Source organism: Protopterus annectens, chromosome 8.part0 (genome assembly GCF_019279795.1).
Source record: "Protopterus annectens isolate FY-2018-M chromosome 8.part0, PAN1.0, whole genome shotgun sequence".
Lineage (NCBI taxonomy): Eukaryota > Metazoa > Chordata > Ceratodontiformes > Protopteridae > Protopterus > Protopterus annectens.
Window position 1 is genome coordinate 1,319,284,210 of NC_056741.1, and position 21,008 is coordinate 1,319,305,217.

The following is a 21,008-nucleotide window of genomic DNA, read 5'->3' on the forward strand; positions in this document are numbered from 1 at the left end:
TCACATTTTATGTCCTTAACAAATTGAAGGGGGGGAGTAACCTCTTTTCTGTAGCATACCCAGTAGGAGGTCGCACTCTCTAAGAAAATCAATATCCTCGGATACCATTCTGGCCAATCTAACACATTGTCCCTTCACAAGGGATTTCTTCTGGTGCAAGGGGTGCCCACTCTCAAAGTACAAAAGAGAGTTGGATTACGTGGGTTTCACCTCACATCTTTATAGGGTAAAACAGCAAACCCCTAGAAACGCAGACTATTTGCCCTTTGCAGAAGTGTAACCACAAAGAGAAAACAATGTCAGCACTGCCCTTTGCAGACTCGGTCGAGAAAGTATACCGAAATAGTCCCGATAGGCTAAAAACTTCTTTACATCTGCAGCAGTGTTGTTCAACTGGCTCCTGGCACAAAATAATTCAGTGCACTTCGCACAAGCAACAAATTCAAAAGCAGTTTCTTTGGTAACTCTGGGGTCGGTGAGCACTGGTGTGTCACCCAAAATGTCCTTCAAGAATGCAACTGCAGTCCTGACATATGGGTTGTCCTGCCTGAGGCAGCCCTTCGGTCGGCCGGATTCCAAAGTCTGGGTCCGGCGTCGGCTGATGTCGCCTCTTCCCCGACGTCGGAGCGGCTGGGGTATTAAAGCATCAGCCGACGCCATCTTCTTCAGTCTTACTTGCCGCGCGGTGCCCGAAGCAGAAGCAGTTCGCAAGTGCCGGTCGGCCAGCTCCTGTGTTTTCAGATACCGAAGTCATCAAAAGCTAAGTACCCCATTGGGGAACCTTTTCTTGCCTCAGCCGATGTCAGATAAAACTGCAAAAGTTAATAATTGCTTGTCTTGTGGTAAACAAATACCTCATAAGGACTTCCATTCTTACTACCTTCCCTGCCTCGGCCCAGACCACGACGTCTCGGCCTGTGCTGCCTGTGCTTGCTTCAATAAGCGCACACTTAGGCGCCGGGCAGAATTTGCTGAAGACTTTTTTGTGGAAAATTACTCCTATATCATGCCGTCGGAACTACCGACAGCACATATTTCCAAAAAACGGAAGGACCGGGACCGACATTCACGGCCCGCGACTTCCTCCGACACCACGCTAAAGCCTACCGCAAGTGCATTGGTCTCTTCGGAGGCGGTAATTCAACCGCTCCAGGCCGACGACACCGCTTTACCACACACCTCGGTCCCGGAGGCTATCCCGGTGCCGGTTGTTGATTTTCCTCCTGAAACCGAAGCCCAAGATTTGCCTGACACCATACCGGTGGACAAAGTTACTCCAGCACGTGGGGCAGCTAGGCCTCCTGTGTCTATGTCCATCAAGGCCTACACACGTGCTAAGGCTGCCAGCAAGGCTAAGTCTCATCCTCCTAAATCTTTTTCACAGGGTCCCACTTCTGATAAACAGATCATGACTTTAGCTGCAGATCTAATTTCTTTAATCAGGGGCTCTCAGGCTCATCCAGACAGAGGTTCTCAGCCGCCTTCAGACAAAAGGCCTAGGGTTGAGCAGGCAGATACCCTTTCCTCAGATGAAGCCTCTGGTGAGTCAGGCCATTCAGATTCCCAGGAAGAATCCTTCCTGGACTACGAGGATTCTGATACTGATGAATCCATTCCCTCTGCCTGTCCTCCTGAGGATATTTCTTTTGGGGAAATTCTCCACTCCATGAGAGAGCATTTTCAGTGGCAGGGCCAGGATTTCTCCGACTCCAGGAAAAGGCTTCGGACTTTCCTTAAGTTATCCCAGCACAGGCCTTTAGCTATACCCCCAGTGTTAGATGTATTGGATGATGTGTACTCAGACTCCAGTACTTCTCCTGATTCTCTCCCTCCTGCTCCTGTCAAGCCAGACAGATATTACAGGGTTCCTGAAACTCATAAACATCTCTTTAAGGCCCACTCTGTTGATCTAGAAACTATTTCTCAGGGGCCCAAAGGAGTGGCCACTTCCACGGCCAAAAATCCTTTGCCTTCAGACAGGGAATCTAGGTCCCTGGAGAGGTGGGGTAAAAAAAGTTTATACCTCAACCACCCTTGCCATGAGGGCACTTAACTGTCTTTTTCATATGTTTCAGTATCAGGATTTCTTGCTGGATGATTTGCAGAAAAAATTAGCCTCTCCTGAGCCTTTAGATAGAAAGGCTTTGCAGGATTTGGTTCATAATACTCAGCAGGTTAGCATTCATTTTCTTCAGTGTGGTTATGATGCATTGGAAGCTTCATGTAGGGCAGCTATGACGGGCCGTCATACGTAGACATGCTTGGTTGAAAGAACACACATTGCCAGATCATGTTAAAGTAAAGCTTCTAGATGCACCTCTGGAAAAACGCAAGCTATTTTGTGACAATGCACAGGGTGTGTTGAAATCAATTGAGGAAAAGGCTAAATCAGTACAAACAGTCAAAGATTTCCTCCAGGTTCAGCCACCAAGGTTCAGCAGGAATTGGCCTTCGAAGAATTGGTCCTTTCCGGACACAGACAAGTTCCAAAGGGGAAAAAACAGGCGTGCTTGAGGTAGAGGGCAATACAGAGGCTCCTACCGGGGCCGCCAATGGCAACCAACTAATCAGAGAAGTGGCGCAGGGACTTCTACTGCTCCACAGGGACAATCACAATGACTTGACTTTGACACCGCCGACCAAGGCTCAAAGAGAAGCACCTTTAGGTGGAAAATTATCTTTATTTTCAAAAAATTGGCACGTTTTTACAAAGGACAAATGGATTTTGGACATAATAGACAAGGGTTACAGGTTCCACTTCCATACCTTTCCAACAAGACAAGGCATGCCAAACCTGCCACAGAATCAAAGGGCAGAGGCACTCATACAAGTTTCAAAGCTGCTACAAATCAAAGCAATAGAAAAGGTTCCTCCTCAGGATCAAGGCCAGGGATTCTACTCAAGACTGTTCCTTGTTCCAAGAAAAGAAAAGCAATGGAGACCTATACTGGACTTGTCCGCTCTAAACACTTTTCTCATTGTGCCAAAATTCAAAATGCTGACGTTACAGCAACTTCTTCCCATGCTGGGCAAGGGGTCTTGGCTGGTTACTCTGGACCTCAAGGAGGCATACCTGCATGTCCCAATCAGACACAGCTGCAGAAGATACCTCAGATTTCTTGCAGGGTCAGAGCACTATCAATTCTCAGCATTGCCTTTTGTCTTATCTACTGTGCCCAGAGTATTCATGAAATGCCTGGCATCAGTAATTGCACATTGCAGACTCCAGGGGATACAAATATACCCTTACCTGGACGACTGCCTTATACAAGTGGACAGCAAGCAAGCCTTGATAAGAAACTTGGACTATGTCATTCACTTACTACAGGCTTTGGGATACACAGTCAACATTCAAAAATCAAGACTACTGCCATCCCAACAAATAATTTTTCTAGGAGCCAAACTGGACACAGACTCACAAATGGCTTTCCTCACAGAAGAAAAACAAGAACAATTACCAGATTACTTCAAAAGCCTAGCAAAGCACACCCAGATGACTGCAAGGAAAATCCTGCAGGCCCTGGGTTTCATGGCATCTTGCATTCTTCTGATTCCACTGGCAAGACTACACATGAGAAAACTACAATGGTACCTAAAAAGTTTATGGTCTCAACACAGCCACAACTTAGAAGCAATTATTCCACTCATTCCATGTCTACAAAAGGAATTTTTGTGGTGGGCACAAGCAAGCCAGCTAAACAAAGGCATGTCTTTCAACAAACCTCAAGCAAGCCAAACCATTACAACAGACGCCTCAGATCATGGATGGGGGGCGCACATGAAGGGCAGATGCATTCTAGGGCAATGGGCACCCCGGGAATTGCATCTGCACATCAATCAAAAAGAGATGTTGGCAGTGATTCATGCAATCGAGGCCTTCGGAAAGTTTCTTCAGCAAGGTCATCTGCTAATAAAGACAGACAACACCACTGTTATGTGGTACATAAACAAACAGGGAGGCACCCATTCTTACCCCTCTGCAGACTAACAATGACTCTTTGGGAAAAGTCCCTGAAACTGAACATACAGTTGCAATCCCAGTTTGTTCCAGGCAAGGACAATGTTCTGGCGGACAGTCTAAGCAGAAACATTATGGACCCACACGAATGGATGTTGCATCCAGACATTTTTTCACAAATAACTCATGCATGGGGAAGGCCGGACATAGATCTCTTTGCCTCACACCTCAATCATCATCTGAAGAAGTTCTGCTCAAGGACACACCATCCTCAAGCCTGGAGAATGGATGCTCTCGCCTTCAGCTGGAATTCTCTAACAATCTATGCATTCCCACCTCTACCATTAATGACCAAGGTGTAGCTGAAGATCAAAGCAGAACAACCGAAAGGCATTTTGATAGCTCCAGACTGGCCAAGACAGCACTGGTATCCATTACTAAGGAGCATAACTCGTACCAAGCCGTGGCCCCTGCCTCAATGGCCTCTGCTTATAACTCAGCACAATTACAGGACTGTTCATCCCAACCTGCAAACATTGCAACTGACAGCTTGGAGGGTTCCATGACTTCTCCCCATATCTCTCTCTCCAAAAAAGTTCAAGAGATCTTACTGGAAGCATGCAAACCTTCCACCAGAAAAACTTATTCAGCCAAATGGAAGAGATTCAACATCTGTAATGCCAACAAGGGTCAGGTTGCATCAGTAATGAGCATCCCACAGATACTAGAATACTTGGCAGAAATGCTTCACAATGGCCTTTCATATTCTTCCATAAAATTACACGCTTCAGCAATTTCAGCAAAATACAACTGTGATCCACCTGTGTTTTCACATCCCTTGCTAAGACAGTTTCTAAGAGGGATAAAGAATATCAAACCTCCAAGAAAACCTCCAGTGCCTGCATGGGACCTCAACTTCGTCTTGGAAAAATTAACTCTTCCTCTTTTTGAGCCAGCAGCATCTTCAGAATTGCAATTTCTCTCCTGGAAAACAGTTTTCCTGTTGGCAATTACTTCAGCAAGAAGAGTCTCTGAGATACAGGCCCTCATGGCAGTACCTCCATTTCTCATTTTCCATCAGGACAGAGTCTCTTTAAGAACCAATCCTTCATTCATGCCAAAAGTGATATCCAGGGTTTCTCTAAATCAAGCAATTCACCTGCATACTTTCTTTCCCAATCCTCAAAATAAAGGAGAAAAGCTTCTGCACACTTTGGACATACACAGACAATTGCGCTACTACTTGGACAGAAGAAAGGCCAACAGAAAGTCTGACCAACTATTTGTAGCTTACGCTGCTGGAGTACAAGGAAAGGCAATTTCCAAACAAACAATTTCAAAATGGATTGGAAACTGCATCAGATTCTGCTACTCTTTCCTTGGAAAAGGTGTGCCAGCCAATATCAGGCCACACTCCACCAGAGCTACAGCCACCTCCACAGCCTTTCTAAGAGGGGTGGCTACAAAGGACATTCTAGAAGCTGCTACATGGAGCTCCGTGCATACATTTTCCAAACATTACAACCTGCCTTTATATTCCAGATCCCGAGCAGGCTTTGCTTCTGCAGTCTTGCAGGGCATTTTAGCTAGACCATCGTTATCTTAGATCCTACCGCCCCAGCTTGGCTATGGTATTCAACCCATATGTCAAGACTGCAGTTGCATTCTTGAAGGACATAGTACAGTTTTGTACCTACCATAAATGTAGATGTCCGATAGATATGCAACTGCAGTCAGGTTTTCCCTCCCTCCTACCCCTCTGTAATCCTCTTTTTTGGGTCCACTCCCCCTTTCAAATTAGCTGGGGATATCTGTTATGGTGTATCTGTTTATTACTGTTGTGCATGTCTGGAATTTTTCTCCATTCTCTAAATTTAGCCTTCCTTGGAGGGCACCTGGCATCTGGGGCAAGAAACACTGAAGAAGATGGCGTCGGCTGATGCTTTTATACCCCAGCCGCTCTGACGTCGGGGAAGAGGCGACATCAGCCGACGCCGGGCCCAGACTTTGGAATCCAGCCGACCGATGGGCTGCCTGAGGCAGGACAACCCATATGTCAGGACTGCAGTTGCATATCTATCGGACATCTACATTAATGGTAGGTACAAAACTGTACTATATTCGCCATCACTGTGCCAGTCTCTGCCTACAGGTATTGGCCTCCAGTACTCAGGATAAGTGCTTGGCTGATGCACCGATGACCTAATGTCTGACAGCCTGGGATGTTGGCCAGCTGGAGGAGGACGACTCTTGTTCAGGGCAACCACAGACTTCTGCATGGCAAGAAGTCCAAAGAATCAGTACTGCAGCATTGATATACTCGAACATCTACAATTATGGTGAGTTTATCTGTGCAACTGTACTCTCAAAAGCATTTAGCTCATTCACTACTCCCATTTTGCTTTATTGAGTAAAGAGACGGAAGATGCTACTGTGGTATTTTTGTGGGGAGGCAGAGATGAATTAGGGGACTAAGCTGAACTTTGGAGAGTAAACAAGGCGTAAGAATGGGTCAGTGATATGGTATTCCGGAATCTTGATAGAGGTTTAATGATGTGGTTAAATTTTGCTACATAATAAGGCAAGGCTGTTTTGGTTAAAGCAGGAGATAAGGCATCTCAAATGTGGAAGGGAGAGGGTTGGGAAGGTGAAGGAAGCAAGCAGAAGTGGCAACACGGGATGTGAGATCAGCAAAAATGCATGCTTAAAGGGGATTAGAAGAGGGCAAGAAGGGAAAACCAAAGGCTTCTGTAGGAATGTAACAGAAAGGAGAAGGAGAGAGGCAGACTTGGGCTACACAAAGATGGAAAGGAAATTACAATTTACTGCAGAAAAAAAAGGAGAGCTACTGAATAAATTGCTTCAGTCTTGCCAGTGGAATGTAAGGAGAGGATGTAGTAGGAAGGAAGGGCAGAATTAAGTGAGTATTGGACAGACACCAGCCTTGAGGGAGAAAAATTAAGTGGGGCTGTCATTTAAAGGGTAGATATGGGCTGCCACAGGGTTGTTAGACATGTGGCCAGTCTGCTAGCAGATCCACAATTGAGATTTTTAACAGATCATAGGCCACCACTGAAGTAGATTAGGGACTGAAAGACAGCAACTCTAATACTCTTGTACAAGGGAAAGTAGAAGAAGAAATCCAGGAAAATACAAATTAGTCTTACCATAATGGCTAAGTTAGTAGTAGAGAGAAAGCAAAAGGAAAGTCTGGTTGATTTCTTAGAAGATCGTAATATCCAGGCCAACAATCAGAATAGGTTTCTGTCCAGAAGTTGCTGTTAGATAAATCTGATCCAGGTATATGACTTGGTTGGAGACCATCTTAAAAGGGGGTAGTTGCCTGTCTTGTACTTAAGCTTGCTCAATCTCTGGTGCTCACAGTGGGGCTCATGGCAGAAATGGTTTAAATGATTCCTCTTGCCAAATTGTATGAGAGTTCTGCAGTGAATTTGAAAGTTCAGTGGTCCCAGTTGCTTCCATACCTGAGGGGTGGGTGTGTGTGTTGCCTCATAAATAAACCCACAACCTAAATAAGAAGTGATTTGTGTGGTAGTGTGACTTAGATAGCAGCATGTCTTAACATGTATTTTTTCCATTTATAGCTAGGATAAAATGCATTTTTTAGCTGTTTTTTTTTCTTTCTTGTAGGTCTCCTCAGTAAAATTTTGATGGAAAATCCAAAAAAGCGAATTAGTATACCAGACATCAAAAAAGATAGGTGGTACACTAGGCTGCTTAAGAAAGGTAGGTTCCTTTTATTTTGCACTTTCTTATGCAGAAATGAATTTCTACTTTTGAGCTTTATTTGAAAAAAAAAAAACACTGCCTTTGTCAAACCACCATAAACATCTTGGTGTTTGGAAAAAAATGTATATGTATACATGTATTTGTTTTTTTAGTATATCCTTGCCTCTTTAATTATGCTTTGTTCATTTTTTATGTGATTCTGTTCACCTGGGCTGTGTCTTGTGCAAAAATCAACTGATCAATGGACTATATCATAAACAAAAAAAAAAAAAATATATATATATATATATATATATATGTACACACACACACACACACATACACACTTTGTGTGTAAATGTGTGTGTATATATGTGTGTGTGTGTGTATATACATACATATATATATATATATATATATCTCTACTTCATATGGCCGAAATTTCAAAATGTCGACTTTCATATGGCCGAGACCATATGATCGACATTTGAAATCTCGACCATACAAGTAAAACACAAACTTACCTTAATGCTCCACCCCCCCCCCCCCCCCGTATCTTAAATATACCAACTACGAGATCGCACTACAGTATGGAAGTGGAAATCTTTCCATTCCGCACTGTAGCGTGATGCCAGTTCCCCATGGTCGACATTTCAAATGTCGATCATATGATCTCGGCCATATAAATGTCGACATTTTGAAATGTCAGCCAACCATATATAAAACATATAAAATTTAGTACATGTAAAAACTGTAATGTCTATAGTGTTAAAAATAATATTATTATATTATATAATATTTAAAAACGTATGTTGTTGTCTTTCAGCTTTTCCCGGTTAGGGGTTCCCACAGCGGAGCTCCGGTCCGCTAATGATTGGCAGTAGATTTTTACGTGCCAAGTTGCCAGCCCTGACGTACAACCTTCAACGAAGGTACGCCCATTCACGCATGTCTCCACACAGAAGACACTGTAGCTGAGAATCGAACAGGACAACGTCTAATTGTGAGGCGACAATGCTACCGCAGTATTATGTAATATTATTATATTATATAATATTTAAAAACATATGTGATGTAAAACTGAATAAAATGACTAAAAACTATCTCTGTATATATATATATGTATGTATCTCATGTCTCTAGAGACGAAATATTATTTATATATCACTGGAAACGATATGTATAACTTAATGTATAATAACTAAATAATGTATGAACTCACGTCACAATAAAATTCACTGTATGTTAGAGTTAACAAATATGTATGTATCTCATGTCTCTAGAGACGAAATATTATTCATATATCACTGGAAACAATATGTATAACTTAATGTATAATAACTAAATAATGTATGAACTGACGTCACAATAAAATTCACTGTATGTTAGAGTTAACATTCAAATTCAGTAAATTTATAGCTAAACACAACAGATCATATGGTTATCTCTTATTTAGGGGTCTATATCTCAGTGCTGGTTGTATTGAGACATGTTCATTTAGGCCCGGGGAACAATGAGCCCCTAGTCTAAACATCCACTTCATCTCTGCTTGGTACATTTTGTTGACCAAATCACCCATTCTAACATCTAGGTTTAAAACCTCTAACACTAAAAATCTGAAATCATGTCCGTCACCAGATGTGTTCATATGATTCGCTACTGCACTATAATTCGAGCCCCTCCGTGCGCAATATAAATGATCTTGTATCCTCTCCCTCAAACGTCTGTTAGTCTTGCTAACATGGAAGCTTTTGCAGGCTATACAATGTGCTAAGTAAACTAAATCTTTAGTGTTACAGTCTGAGAATTATTTGCTGACTAGTGAGCTTTATAACTTTTTTAGTTGAAAATCAAAGAGTACCAATTCTCGGTGGTTTACCCAAAATACATAAGGATGCACTATGCCCCCTTTTTAGACCAATTGCTGCAGGGAGTGGGTGGCTTACCGAGCCTATATCTCTATACCTCGACAAGCAATTTAAACCCATTTTATCCCATTGTAAATCTGTGCTAGTGGATACTAAGCATTTTTTGCAGGACGTACATGCTTTTGCAGAGGAAAATGGAGGTAGAGATATGGGATTGTTGGTTACCATGGATGTTGTATCCTTATTTACTGGCATACCGAATTATGACTGCATACAGATGATTAAACAGGTTCTGTTGAATAAGAGCACGTATGATTCTAGACATATAGATTTCTTATGCCTACTGATGAAAATGGTGTTGGAGAACAATGCATTCACCTTTGATGAGAAGTACTACCTGCAGACCTCTGGCGTAGCTATGGAAACTTCATGTGCCAATAGCTACGCCAGTCTGGTCATGTCAAGTTGGGAGGAAGATGTGATGTACAACTCTGATTATTACACATCATATGTGCCCTTCTGTAGACGATTTGTAGATGACCTGTTTTTTTGTGGACAGGTGATTTATTACAACTACACCGATTTGTTGAAGGCTAGAACACAAGCAGCAGCTTTTTGAAATTTACATTCAAATACTCGGAGGTGAAAATAGAGTTCTTGGATACTTTGTTACTTAAAAGTGCAAACAATAGCATTGAGACTAAACTTTTTAGAAAGGAATGCTATAGACCTACATATGTACATCATAACAGTATGCACCCTGGTCATGTTTTTCGTAATGTCCTGAAAGGGCAGAATCTGAGGATAAGTCGCCTGCATAGTAATGACCAACATTTTGAAGTAGGACTAGATCAGATATATGCTGACTTTACGTCTAGAGGGTACCATGATGATGAGTTACAGTAGGCACAACAAAACACTGGAAGTGTAGGCAAACTAGAGGGAAACAATATTTTTCCCAACCTCTAACATCACAACCTGTGGATAACAAAGCCAGGGATTTACTTCCATTTCTTAGCCTTGCATTTTCACGTGATGAAAAGAACATCAGGGAGATTATACTTAGACACTGGCCCCTCCTAGGAACCAATACAGAGATTTCCAGGGTGGTGGGTGATAGACCTAGATTTGGTTATAAAAATAAAACATCTATACAAGAAAAACTATGTTTTTCCCAACGCAATTCTGTTAAGAAGACTGAGAATGTAGCATCACATACTGACAAGTGAAATAATTGCTCTTTTTGCAGTTATATTGATGAATCAGGGAGATACATACATCCTGTCTATGATAAGCCTTTTACACATCTTCCAATGGCAGACTGTAACACTAAAGATTTAGTTTACTATTTGCTGACTACAAAATGTACCAAGCAGAGATGAAGTGGATCTCTAGACTAGGGGCTCATTGTTCCCCGGGCCTAAATGAACATGTCTCAATACAACCAGCATTGAGAGATAGACCCCTAAATAAGAGATAACCATACGATCTGTTGAGTTTAGCTATAAATTTACTGCATTTGAATGTTAACTCGTTAACACATAGTGAATTTTATTGTGACGTGAGTTCATACATTGTTTAGCACATTGTATAGCCTGCAAAAGCTTCTATGTTGGCAAGACAAACAGACGTTTGAGGGAGAGGATACGAGATCATTTATATTGCACACAGAGGGGTCTGAATTACAGTGCAGTAGCGAAGCATATGAACACATTTGATGATGGACATGATTTCAGATTTTTAGTGTTAGAGGTTTTAAACCTAGATGTTAGAATGGGTGATTTGGTCAACAAAACATACTAAGCAGAGATGAAGTGGATATTTAGACTAGGGGCTCATTGTTCCCCTGGCCTAAATGAACATGTTTCAATACAACCAGCATTGAGAGCTAGACCCCTAAATAAGAGATGACCTCTTTCTATCTAGTCATTGGTGTCTTAGACCATATGATCTGTTGTGTTTAGCTATAAATTTACTGCATTTGAATGTTAACCCTAATATATAGTGAATTTTATTGTGATGTGAGTTTATACATTAGTTATTATACATTGTTATACATATTGTTTCCACTGATATTTGAATAATATTTCGTTTCTAGAGACGAGAGATATATACATATATACAGAGATGGTTTTTAGTCATTTTATTCACAGTTTTACATCATACATACGTTTTTAAATATTATATAATATTATTTTTAACACTATAGACATTACAGTTTTTACATATACTAAGTTTTATATGTTTTGTATATGGTTGGTCTGTACACATATGCACTTGTGTTTTTAACTTGGTTTTACCTTGGCTTAAAGCATATTATTTCCAGGTTGACTTTAAGAAGCGCTGGTGATTAATTACTAGTTCTAAGTACCTAGCAACCTGAAAATGCCTTTTTCACTGATTGGATGCACTGTTGAGTTTGTACTACAAGTAGCTAGTGCTTTATTCTATTTTTTGATCTGAAGAAGCTATATGTGAAAGCGTTCATCCGTGTGTTATTCTATACATTAAACTATGACTTGGATCTACCTCTGCTGTGTACCACTGGTTGTATCTCTTATTTTTACTTTTTGACTTTGTTTGCTTTTACACACCAGTGGTTCTTTTTTCCCCCCAACATCGTTTGTGTTTGTGTGTGTATATATATATATATATATATATATGTGTGTGTGTGTGTGTGTGTGTGTGTGTGTGTGTGTGTGTGTGTGTGTGTGTGTGTGTGTGTGTATATATATATATATATATATATATATATATATATATATATAAAATGTATGGATCTAAGACTTGAACGAAAGTTCAATAGTCTGAATCCACATTCACCGAACAAACTTTAATGAAAGTGTTTTTACTGAAAAAGCACTTTCGTTAAAGCGCATTAAAAAAAAAATTTAAAAACAATAAAAAAGTGTTTATGCAGGAGGACAAGCCCCCCTGCACTTCCCCATGTGAGGGGCTGTGCCCCCACACCCCCCACTTTAATATTCTCACTCCAAGATCGCACTACAGTGGGGAAAAGGGAATTTTCCCTTATCCGCACTGTAGTACGACCTCCACAAGAGGCATACTTACGTGAAAGTGCTTCTTCGGTGAAAAGCACTTTCGCTTAAATATGCCCTGCTATTTCACATTCGGTGAAACGGCCGTTTGAGCATTAGTCCTAGACTCCTCTCTCTCTCTCTCTCTATATATATATATATATATATATATATATATATATATATATGTGTGTGTGTGTGTGTGTGTGTGTGTGTGTGTGTGTGTATATGCAATATATATATATATATATATATCTGGGGCAGGAATCTATCCCTCCAGCACGTCCTATTTATTGTTGTGGTGAGGTTTAGATCCTTACAGCTTGTGGCTTGAGAAGATAAGGTTTTTTTTAGGTGGAGCATGTCCATCCATTCTGGGTTGGACATGGCCTTGTATGTCAGGCAGAGATCACCTCTGAGTAGGCAGTATGCAACCGAGTACAGCTGGAGTTTCTTCAGTCGAGCTGCATAGGGCATCTGTTTGATGCCAGTGAGCCTCTTGGTGAGGTAGTTCTGTGGTTTTTAAGGTGCATCCCAAATGGGGCGTTGTACTCTATGATGGGTCTGATGAGTGATGAGTAGTGGGGTACAATTACCTCTTTTGATCTGCATGCGAACCCTTTTGTGATTAGGTGGGCTACGTAGAAGGATTGTCTAACCACTTTGGCAATGTGATTATCAAAGATGAGATTACTATCTATTTGGGTCCCCAGATCCCTTATTACGTCTTCTGTATTTAGGGGACTACCACCTATGTGGTAGTTTGTGGGTACTTTGTTTTTTCCAAAGGAGATGACTATGCACTTTTTGGCATTTAGCTTGAGGCCATGATTTTGACATCAGGTATCCGTCTCAGTGAGACCCTTTTGGAGGATGTCTGTGTCAGCTGGAAAGTCAATTATAGCCTTTAGTTTGCAGTCGTCTGCGAACTTGATCAGCCATAGTCCTCCTGTGCTTGCCTGTACCTCTGAGAAGTATATGCCGAACAGGAGGGGTCCCAGGACTGAGCCCTGGGTTTAGAGTCGGACCTAGCTCCCGCAACTCTCACCATATGGGTTCTGTCCATGAGCCAGTTGGCAACCCATCTTGTGACATAGGGTTTTTTGTTTAGGCTGGTGAGCTTGTCTAGAATACCAGAATGGGGAATGGTGTTGAAGGCCTTAGCGAGGTCTAGGTAGGCTGTGTGTACCACCTTTCCCTCGTCTATAGCCTTGACAACTGTCTCAAAAAAGTCCACCAGGTTTAGGAGATATTATCTTCCCTTAACAAAGCCAAACCGGGTACGGTTCAGTGTTTGGAGGTTCCCAGTGTCTCTGTTAATGGAGTCCATGATGATGTGCTCCATAGCCTTGCAGACCAAGCTAGTCAGGCTTGTACGGCGATAGTTCCCAGGGTGTATTGTGGCTCCACCTTTGTGGAGTGGAATAACCGTTGCTGTGCACCACTCTATGGGTACGTAGCCTGTGGAGAGGCTGAGTTTGAATAGTGTGTTTAGGTGAGGGGTTAGTTCGTCTTTGAACTCGTGTAGGATACAGCCTGGGACACAGTCCAGTCCCATTGATGCTTTGTTTTTGGCTTTGGAGAGGGCTGTTTTAACCTGAGTGTCTGCGATTTTAGGGACTCTACATTCTTCTGGTATGGTTATGGGCCCTTTTGGGGGTGAGAGGAGGTTGAAGTTTGCACTGAACCTGCCTGCCAGGATGTTGGCAATATCTGTCGGTTCATTGTATTTTGTGCCATTCTGCACTAGCTCCGAGTAGATCTGAGCATTGCCACTTAGATTCTTGATATAGCTAAGGAATGCCTTGTGGTTATCTTTGGAGTCCTTGGCAATTTTTTTTTCAAAGCTCACCTTGGATGATTTTATGAGGGATTGTAGTTTCTTGCTGATACTGATCAGCGATATCTTTCCTTCTTGGGATTTTACTCTTCTGTACTAGTTTCCTCCTCCTATTGTATAGCTTGTTTATGGCAGGAGTCCACCAGACTTTTTTCCTTTTCTTGGAGGAGTGAGTATTGGTTTGCTTGGGATGGCATGATCCATGCATTCATGTAGGTGCCCGTAGAATGTATTAGTAAAGGATTTTGCAGCTTGGACAGCGTTGTTCTTCAGCATGGGGGCTTTGAAACTTTCCACCTCAGTCTTAAGTAACGTGAAGTTTGCTTTTGAAAAGTTTTTCACGGTGGTTTCCTTGTCCGGGGATGGGGGTGGAATGTGGATATCCGAAGTGATTTGTTTATGGTCAGATCTAACTAGCGAGGGGTTGACCTACAGTGTGGAACACCGGTCGCCCATGTTGGTGATGACCAGGTCCAATATGTTGTCGCCTCTGATGGGAGTGTTGGCCAGTTGAACCAGGGCATTTGAGTTTAAAAATTCTAGGAAATGTTGGGCAAGGGAGTTAGTGCTTGAGTAGTTCTCCCAGTTAATGTTTGGGTAATTGAAATCACCCAGTATTAGGGTGTTTGGTAGGACCTTTATGTTTCCCAGTGTTTCCAGAAATGCGGAATGATGGTCCTGGGACATGGTGGGTGTACTGTAGCAAGCTACAATTTGAATTGCAGTTTTGCTCGTTGTTAGTTGCACATGGATGATCTCAGAAGCATCGTGCTGTGCCACTAACCTGGAGGTGTGGGTATCCTTGATGAATATGGATACGCCACCGCCTTTTGTATTTCTGTTTGGGTTCTGTGGCCGAAATGTATGGTATGAGTTGTAGCTTGGTAGTGCTGAGGTGCTGTCTGGAGTCTTAAACCAGGTTTCTGTTATTGCATATATATCGATTTTCTCCATACTGAGGAGTACCTCGAGTGCGTGCATTTTGAGACTTGTGGCATTGAGTAGCATTACCCTCAGTTTTTTGTTACTTGTGCTATTTACGGTGGTAGGTTTGTCTTTTGAGCCTTGCCTAAAAAAGGCATTATGGGGCTGGCAAGAGCCTTGGCCAGTATTCGAAAGCCCAAGGGTGACAGGTGCAAGCTGTCTCTAGCAAAGCAGCGTGGCTTGTCAAGCATGTAATCCCAGGTCCGTCTATCCCAGTGTTGCACTGTTCTACATGTGAGTTTTACCCTTCTTCCTTTTACGTACGTCCGGCCAGTATTCCAAAGTTTTTCAGTCCCTCAAGGTGCGTCGGGCATCTGATGTGGCTGCAGGAGTGTGGGCCATAAAAGTGACATCTGCATGCACCAGCCCTCAGAACTCTTCAGCCGCCAGTTGTACGCCAGGTGTTCCTGCTACTCGCTGACATCTTGATTAGAAATAATCAAGATAAATACCCCGTTGGGGAACCTTTCAGTCCTTCTCTTTTTATCTATAGTCTGTTCTTGTCATCCGGAAGGGGCAATTTTAAGTGTGGCCAGCAGATACCCCACAGACACCCACAATCAGTGCCTTTTTTGTTTGGGTAAGGAACACGACCATGAGAACTGCCCTATTTGTCAGGCGTTTGTCCTAAGACCTTACGTCACTGTTTGCATGCTCTGAACCTTTAGAGAAACAGTGGTTAAAGCAACTTGCGTTTGGGATGAAAGATGCGTCTGACACCCTGTCAGAACCACCTAAGAAGAAGGCCAAAGCCATGCAGCCTAGCTCTTCTGCTCCATCTCTACTGCCTGTACCTCAGCCTGTGGCCGACATTGGCCTGCAGAGGAATCAGAATCTGTTTCCTCCAATCAAGATAAAGCAGGTACCTATGAGGAAGCTGCACAAACCTGAGTGGGCATCATGTCCATAGAGGTTTTACTGGCGTCTGCCTCAAACACCTGGGGGAACCAGTGGTCTCTGTGGGCCCGTCGGATGCCACCGATCCTATCCCTTCATCTGACTCGAGGCCTTCTAGTCGAATGCCATCTAGGTCTCACAAGAAGAAACAAAAGGCAAGGCATCTCTCTGCACTGTCTGAAAGCATGCCTGATTGGCAAACTTTCAGCCAAAGCCTATTCAGTGCCTTCATGGTCCTACGTCCTACTATGACAGGAAGCCGTAGCATTGCCCTTCCTCTCAAGTCCTAGACCCCAAACCTCCGATACAGTAAGGTGGGAAGAGGAAGAACTTTCTTACTCCTCTGAGGACTACCTCTCCTATTCCTTACAGATCTTCTCTCTCCTGGGGTATGGATCACTAGAGGAAAATCCATTGAGGCCGACTTCCCAGTTGAGGATTTAACCTTTGGGGAAATTGCAAAATGAAAGATCACTTTAAGTGGGAATCCACTGACATGACTGAGGTGCAGAAGAGATTCTATAACCTCATACAGATGGACTCTCCCAGTCATTCTACTACCCCTCCTATTCTTTTGGCTTTTCTGGATGCTTTTTCCACAGCATCCCTTAACCCTGATTCCCAACCTCCAGCCCCACGCAGGGCTGACAGATTGTACAAGGTCCCAGAATCAGAGAAATTTCTGCTTAAGTGCCCTCCTGCTGACCCAGCCACTGTCTGCATTTCCACTGATTGGGCTTCCAAGTTGCTTCCTACCACAACCATTCTTTCAGCTGACAAGGACAGCAAGACAGTGGAATGTTTTGGGAAGATAATCTACACTTCAGCCACCCTGTCTTTCAGGGACACAAATTACCAGGTTCACATGGCCACGTACTCCTTAGCCACGCTGGCTAAGGCCCTTAAGGAAGTGGATGACATCCCAGACTGTGCAGCCAAAGCTTCTCTGTCCTCCCTGCTAGTTCTCCCTACTCAGGTGAATCGAATCTCCATAAGGTGCAGCTGTGATGCAGCTGAAGCCTCAGCTAGGTCAGCTGCATCAGCTTTTGCTTTAAGGAGATACTCTTGGCTACGTTTGCAGCCCCTCCCTGATTACTTCAGGGCTAAACTGATTGATGCTCTTCTAGATCATTCTGCCTTATTTGGTGCCAAAGTAGCTGAATTCTTCAAGTCTCTACAACAAAAAGGCAAAAAAATGCAGGACCTAAAACACCTGCTAGTTTCGCCCATCCCCAAGTTCCATAGGAACTACTCTGCCAAAATGCAATTCATTAGAAAACCTTCTTGCCCTTTGGCACACTGCAGGCCTAGGAGATGACCTAGAAAGCAGGCCCCTCTGGCTAGAGCTTCTCTAGCCAGAGGCCTCCCTTTCAACATCTAGTGTCTACCTGCCAACCTCATTACCTGCTCCTCCTACCCCCTTTACCCCCTGTCTGCACGTCTCTCTCACTGTCTTGCTGTATGGTCCCACAGTATCTCAGACAAATGGGTTCTTTCTGTCATCCAGAATGATCTGGATCACCCCCCCCCCCCAGTAAGATTGGGAACTTCACAGCCACCCACCAGTCAGCTACTCCTCATGCAACCGGTACTGCAATCTCTGCTGACTCAAGGCCTCTGGAAACAAAAGGAAGAGGATTTTACTACAGAATTTTTTCTGGTTCCCAGGAAAGATGGACCATAGAGACCTATACTAGATCTCTAGTGTCTCAACCGTTTCCTTAAGGTGCCTACCTTCAGGATGCTCACTCTCCCCACCCTCTTCCCCCTGCTCCTGGCTCAAGGGTTCATGACAACCCTAGATATAAAGTATGCTTATCTGCACACCCCAATAAAGCTCACATTCAGGAAGTACCTGAGGTTTTTGGCAGGCTCATCCCATTTTCAATTCTGTGCCTTACCCTTTGGGCTTTCCATCGCACCCAGGGTATTCACAAAATGTCTGGCTCTAGTCATTGCTTATTGCAAGACAAAGGGTATCCAAATATTCCTTTACCTACACAACCTGATAATTCAGACAGACAATCAGAAGACCTTCACACTCAGGTTCTTCTGTCCCTCTTGCAATCTCTAAGCTTTCAAATAAATTTCCCAAAATTCCATCTGGAGCCCACACAGAGGACATTGTTTTCCTGGGGTGCAGGATATTCTCATAGACCTCATGAAGGTCTTCCTGCCACCAGACAAGATGGTGTCCTTGACTGAACACCTGCTCGGCGTCCTCCAAGCATCAGAACTGACAACAAGACAGGACTCTAGACTTCTGGGTTGCATGGCAGCCACTATACATATGCTCCCCCTAGCAAGACTGCACATGAGGAAACTACAATGGTATCTTCGGTCGGTCTGGACCCAGCATTCCCTTCTCCTGGAATTCAGGGTACCATTTCTTCCCTGCTTGAAACAGGAAATTCAGTGGTGGCTGGGACAGGTGGCCAAGAACCCAGGCCTTCCTCTTCAACCACCCCCACAACCTCCCCCACCCACTCAGATCATGCATACAGACACTTCAGATCTCGGCTCGGGAGCAAAACTAGGCCAAAGCCAGGTGCAGGGTTTGTGGCCAAACACACACAAACTGCAGCACATCAGTGTCAGAGAGATGAGGACAATCATCCTGCTGCTACAAGCTTACCTACCCTACCTCCAGCAAGGCCCTGTCAAGATTTTCACGGACAATACCACTGTCCTGTGGGTATCTCAACAAACAGGGAGGGACCAAATCCTACTTCCTTTGCAGACTAGCTCTGCTGGTGTGGGAACTGGCTACCTCGCAGGGGATTACCTTACACGCAGTTTACATCCCCTCCCTTCACAACTCCCAGGCAGATTATCTCAGCAGGGCCATCTCAAACAATCACGAATGGATGCTTCACAGAGATGTCTTCTGGATCTGGTCCACCAGTGGGGTACACCTCAAATAGACCTGTTTGCCTCCTCCATCAACACACAACTTCCTGGCTTCTGCACTAGGACATCAGACCATAAGGCACTGGCAACAGATGCCTTCTCAATTTCTTGGAAGGGGAAATTTCTGTGCGTTTTCCCCTTCCCTTTGATTCAGAAGGTGCTGTTGAAAATTCAGCAGGACACACCAGAAATCTTGCTGGTGACTCGCTACTGGCCAAGACAGCACTGGTTCCCCCTTCTCCTTCATTTGCCCAAGGGCAATCACCACAAGTTACCCTCATCAGTGGACCTCTTCACACAGCACAAGAGATCAGAAATACACCCACAGTGGCAGTCTCTGCACCTCACCCTGTGGTTGATAGGATTCAGATCCCCTTTCGACACCAGTACAACGAGGATTTGCTCAATGTCCTGCAGGAGGCCAAGAAACCTAACACAAGAAAATCTTGCCTCTCAAAGTGGAAAAGATTTTCCATATGTTGTCACAAAAAACAGTTGGATCTGCTGGCAAGCAACATCATCCTTATCCTGTCTTAACTGTGTGAACTATTGCAGACCTGTCTGGCCTACTCTCTTTCAAAAGCACACTTGTCTGCAATCTCTGCCCGTCTCCCTCTAGATCCACCCCTAGCATCCAGACTTCATGCCAAACTCTTCCTCAAAGGGGTACTTCACCTGAGACCACCCAGGAAACCGTCCCCTCCTCCCTGGGACCTTAACTATGTACTATAAAAACTTACCCTAGCTCCTTTTGAAACAGCAGACAAAGCCTCCCTAAAATTGTGCACATGGAAATTTTTTTTTTTGTGGCTCTGACCTCAGCCAGGAGGGTCTCAGACCTACAAGCTCTAATGGCTACACTACCTTTTCTAGTCTTTTACCTTGACAGGGTTACTCTCAGGACTAACCCGTCGTCACCCAAGGTAGTGAATGATCTGTCTTTGAACCAGGCCATACACCTGCTCACCTTTTTCTCCAATCCGCAGGGGGATAGTGAGACAGTACTTCATTCCTAGATGTCCAAAGATAGCTTAGGTTTTATCTACATAAAACAAAGTCCATTAGGAAATCTGACCTACTGTGTCTCCTTCCACCCCAGAGCCCTGGGGAAAGCAGTGACCAAACAGACTATTTCGGCCTGGATCTCCAGCGCCATTTCCTTCTGTTACATGTACCATTTGGAAAACCTTGCAGGGCAATATTAAAACCCACTCCACCAAAGCAATGGCCTCTTCTGGAGCCTTCTTTAAGGGGCTAGACACCAACACAATCCTTGAAGCAGCTACTTGGTCCTCTGTGCACACTTTCACCAAGCATTACAAGCTGGACCATATCTTTAAGGCCAGGGTGAGGGTTTCCAGAGCTATCCTTCATGGATTCCTGGAAACTTCTTCCAGACCACCACCAATTTCACAGTGAACTTTGGCACTCACCCACATGTAGAATACTGCAACATTGGGATAGAAGGACATAGGAAAGTTACGTAAAAAATCTTAACATAACCATAGATGTCCTTCTCTTCCATGTTGCAGTATTCCTTGCTCCCTCCTTCCCCTCCTGTCAGGTTCCACTTGCTCTGCTGGGTGGCACTTAACGGGCTATGTACTAGGACTGACTCCGGCTTGGCCTTTCAGTTCTGAGGGCTGGCACGTGCAGACGTTACTTTTATGATCCATATTCCTGCAGCCACGTCATATGCCCGACGCACCTTGAGGGACTGAAAAACTTTGGAATACTGGTCAGATGTACACCCACATGTAGACTACTGTAACATGAAAGAGAAC

The 21,008-nt window shown here is 43.7% G+C and overlaps 1 protein-coding gene across 1 annotated transcript in view; it reads left to right on the forward strand.

The window, feature by feature from the left end:
* The window catches only part of CHEK1 (checkpoint kinase 1), a 416,400-nt gene that overhangs the window by 195,760 nt on the left and 199,632 nt on the right, over window positions 1–21,008 (forward strand). The window contains exon 8 of the mRNA XM_044080846.1: window positions 7,610–7,705. Coding sequence (XP_043936781.1) covers window positions 7,610–7,705 — 96 coding nt within the window. The remainder of the gene's footprint in view (window positions 1–7,609; window positions 7,706–21,008) is intronic.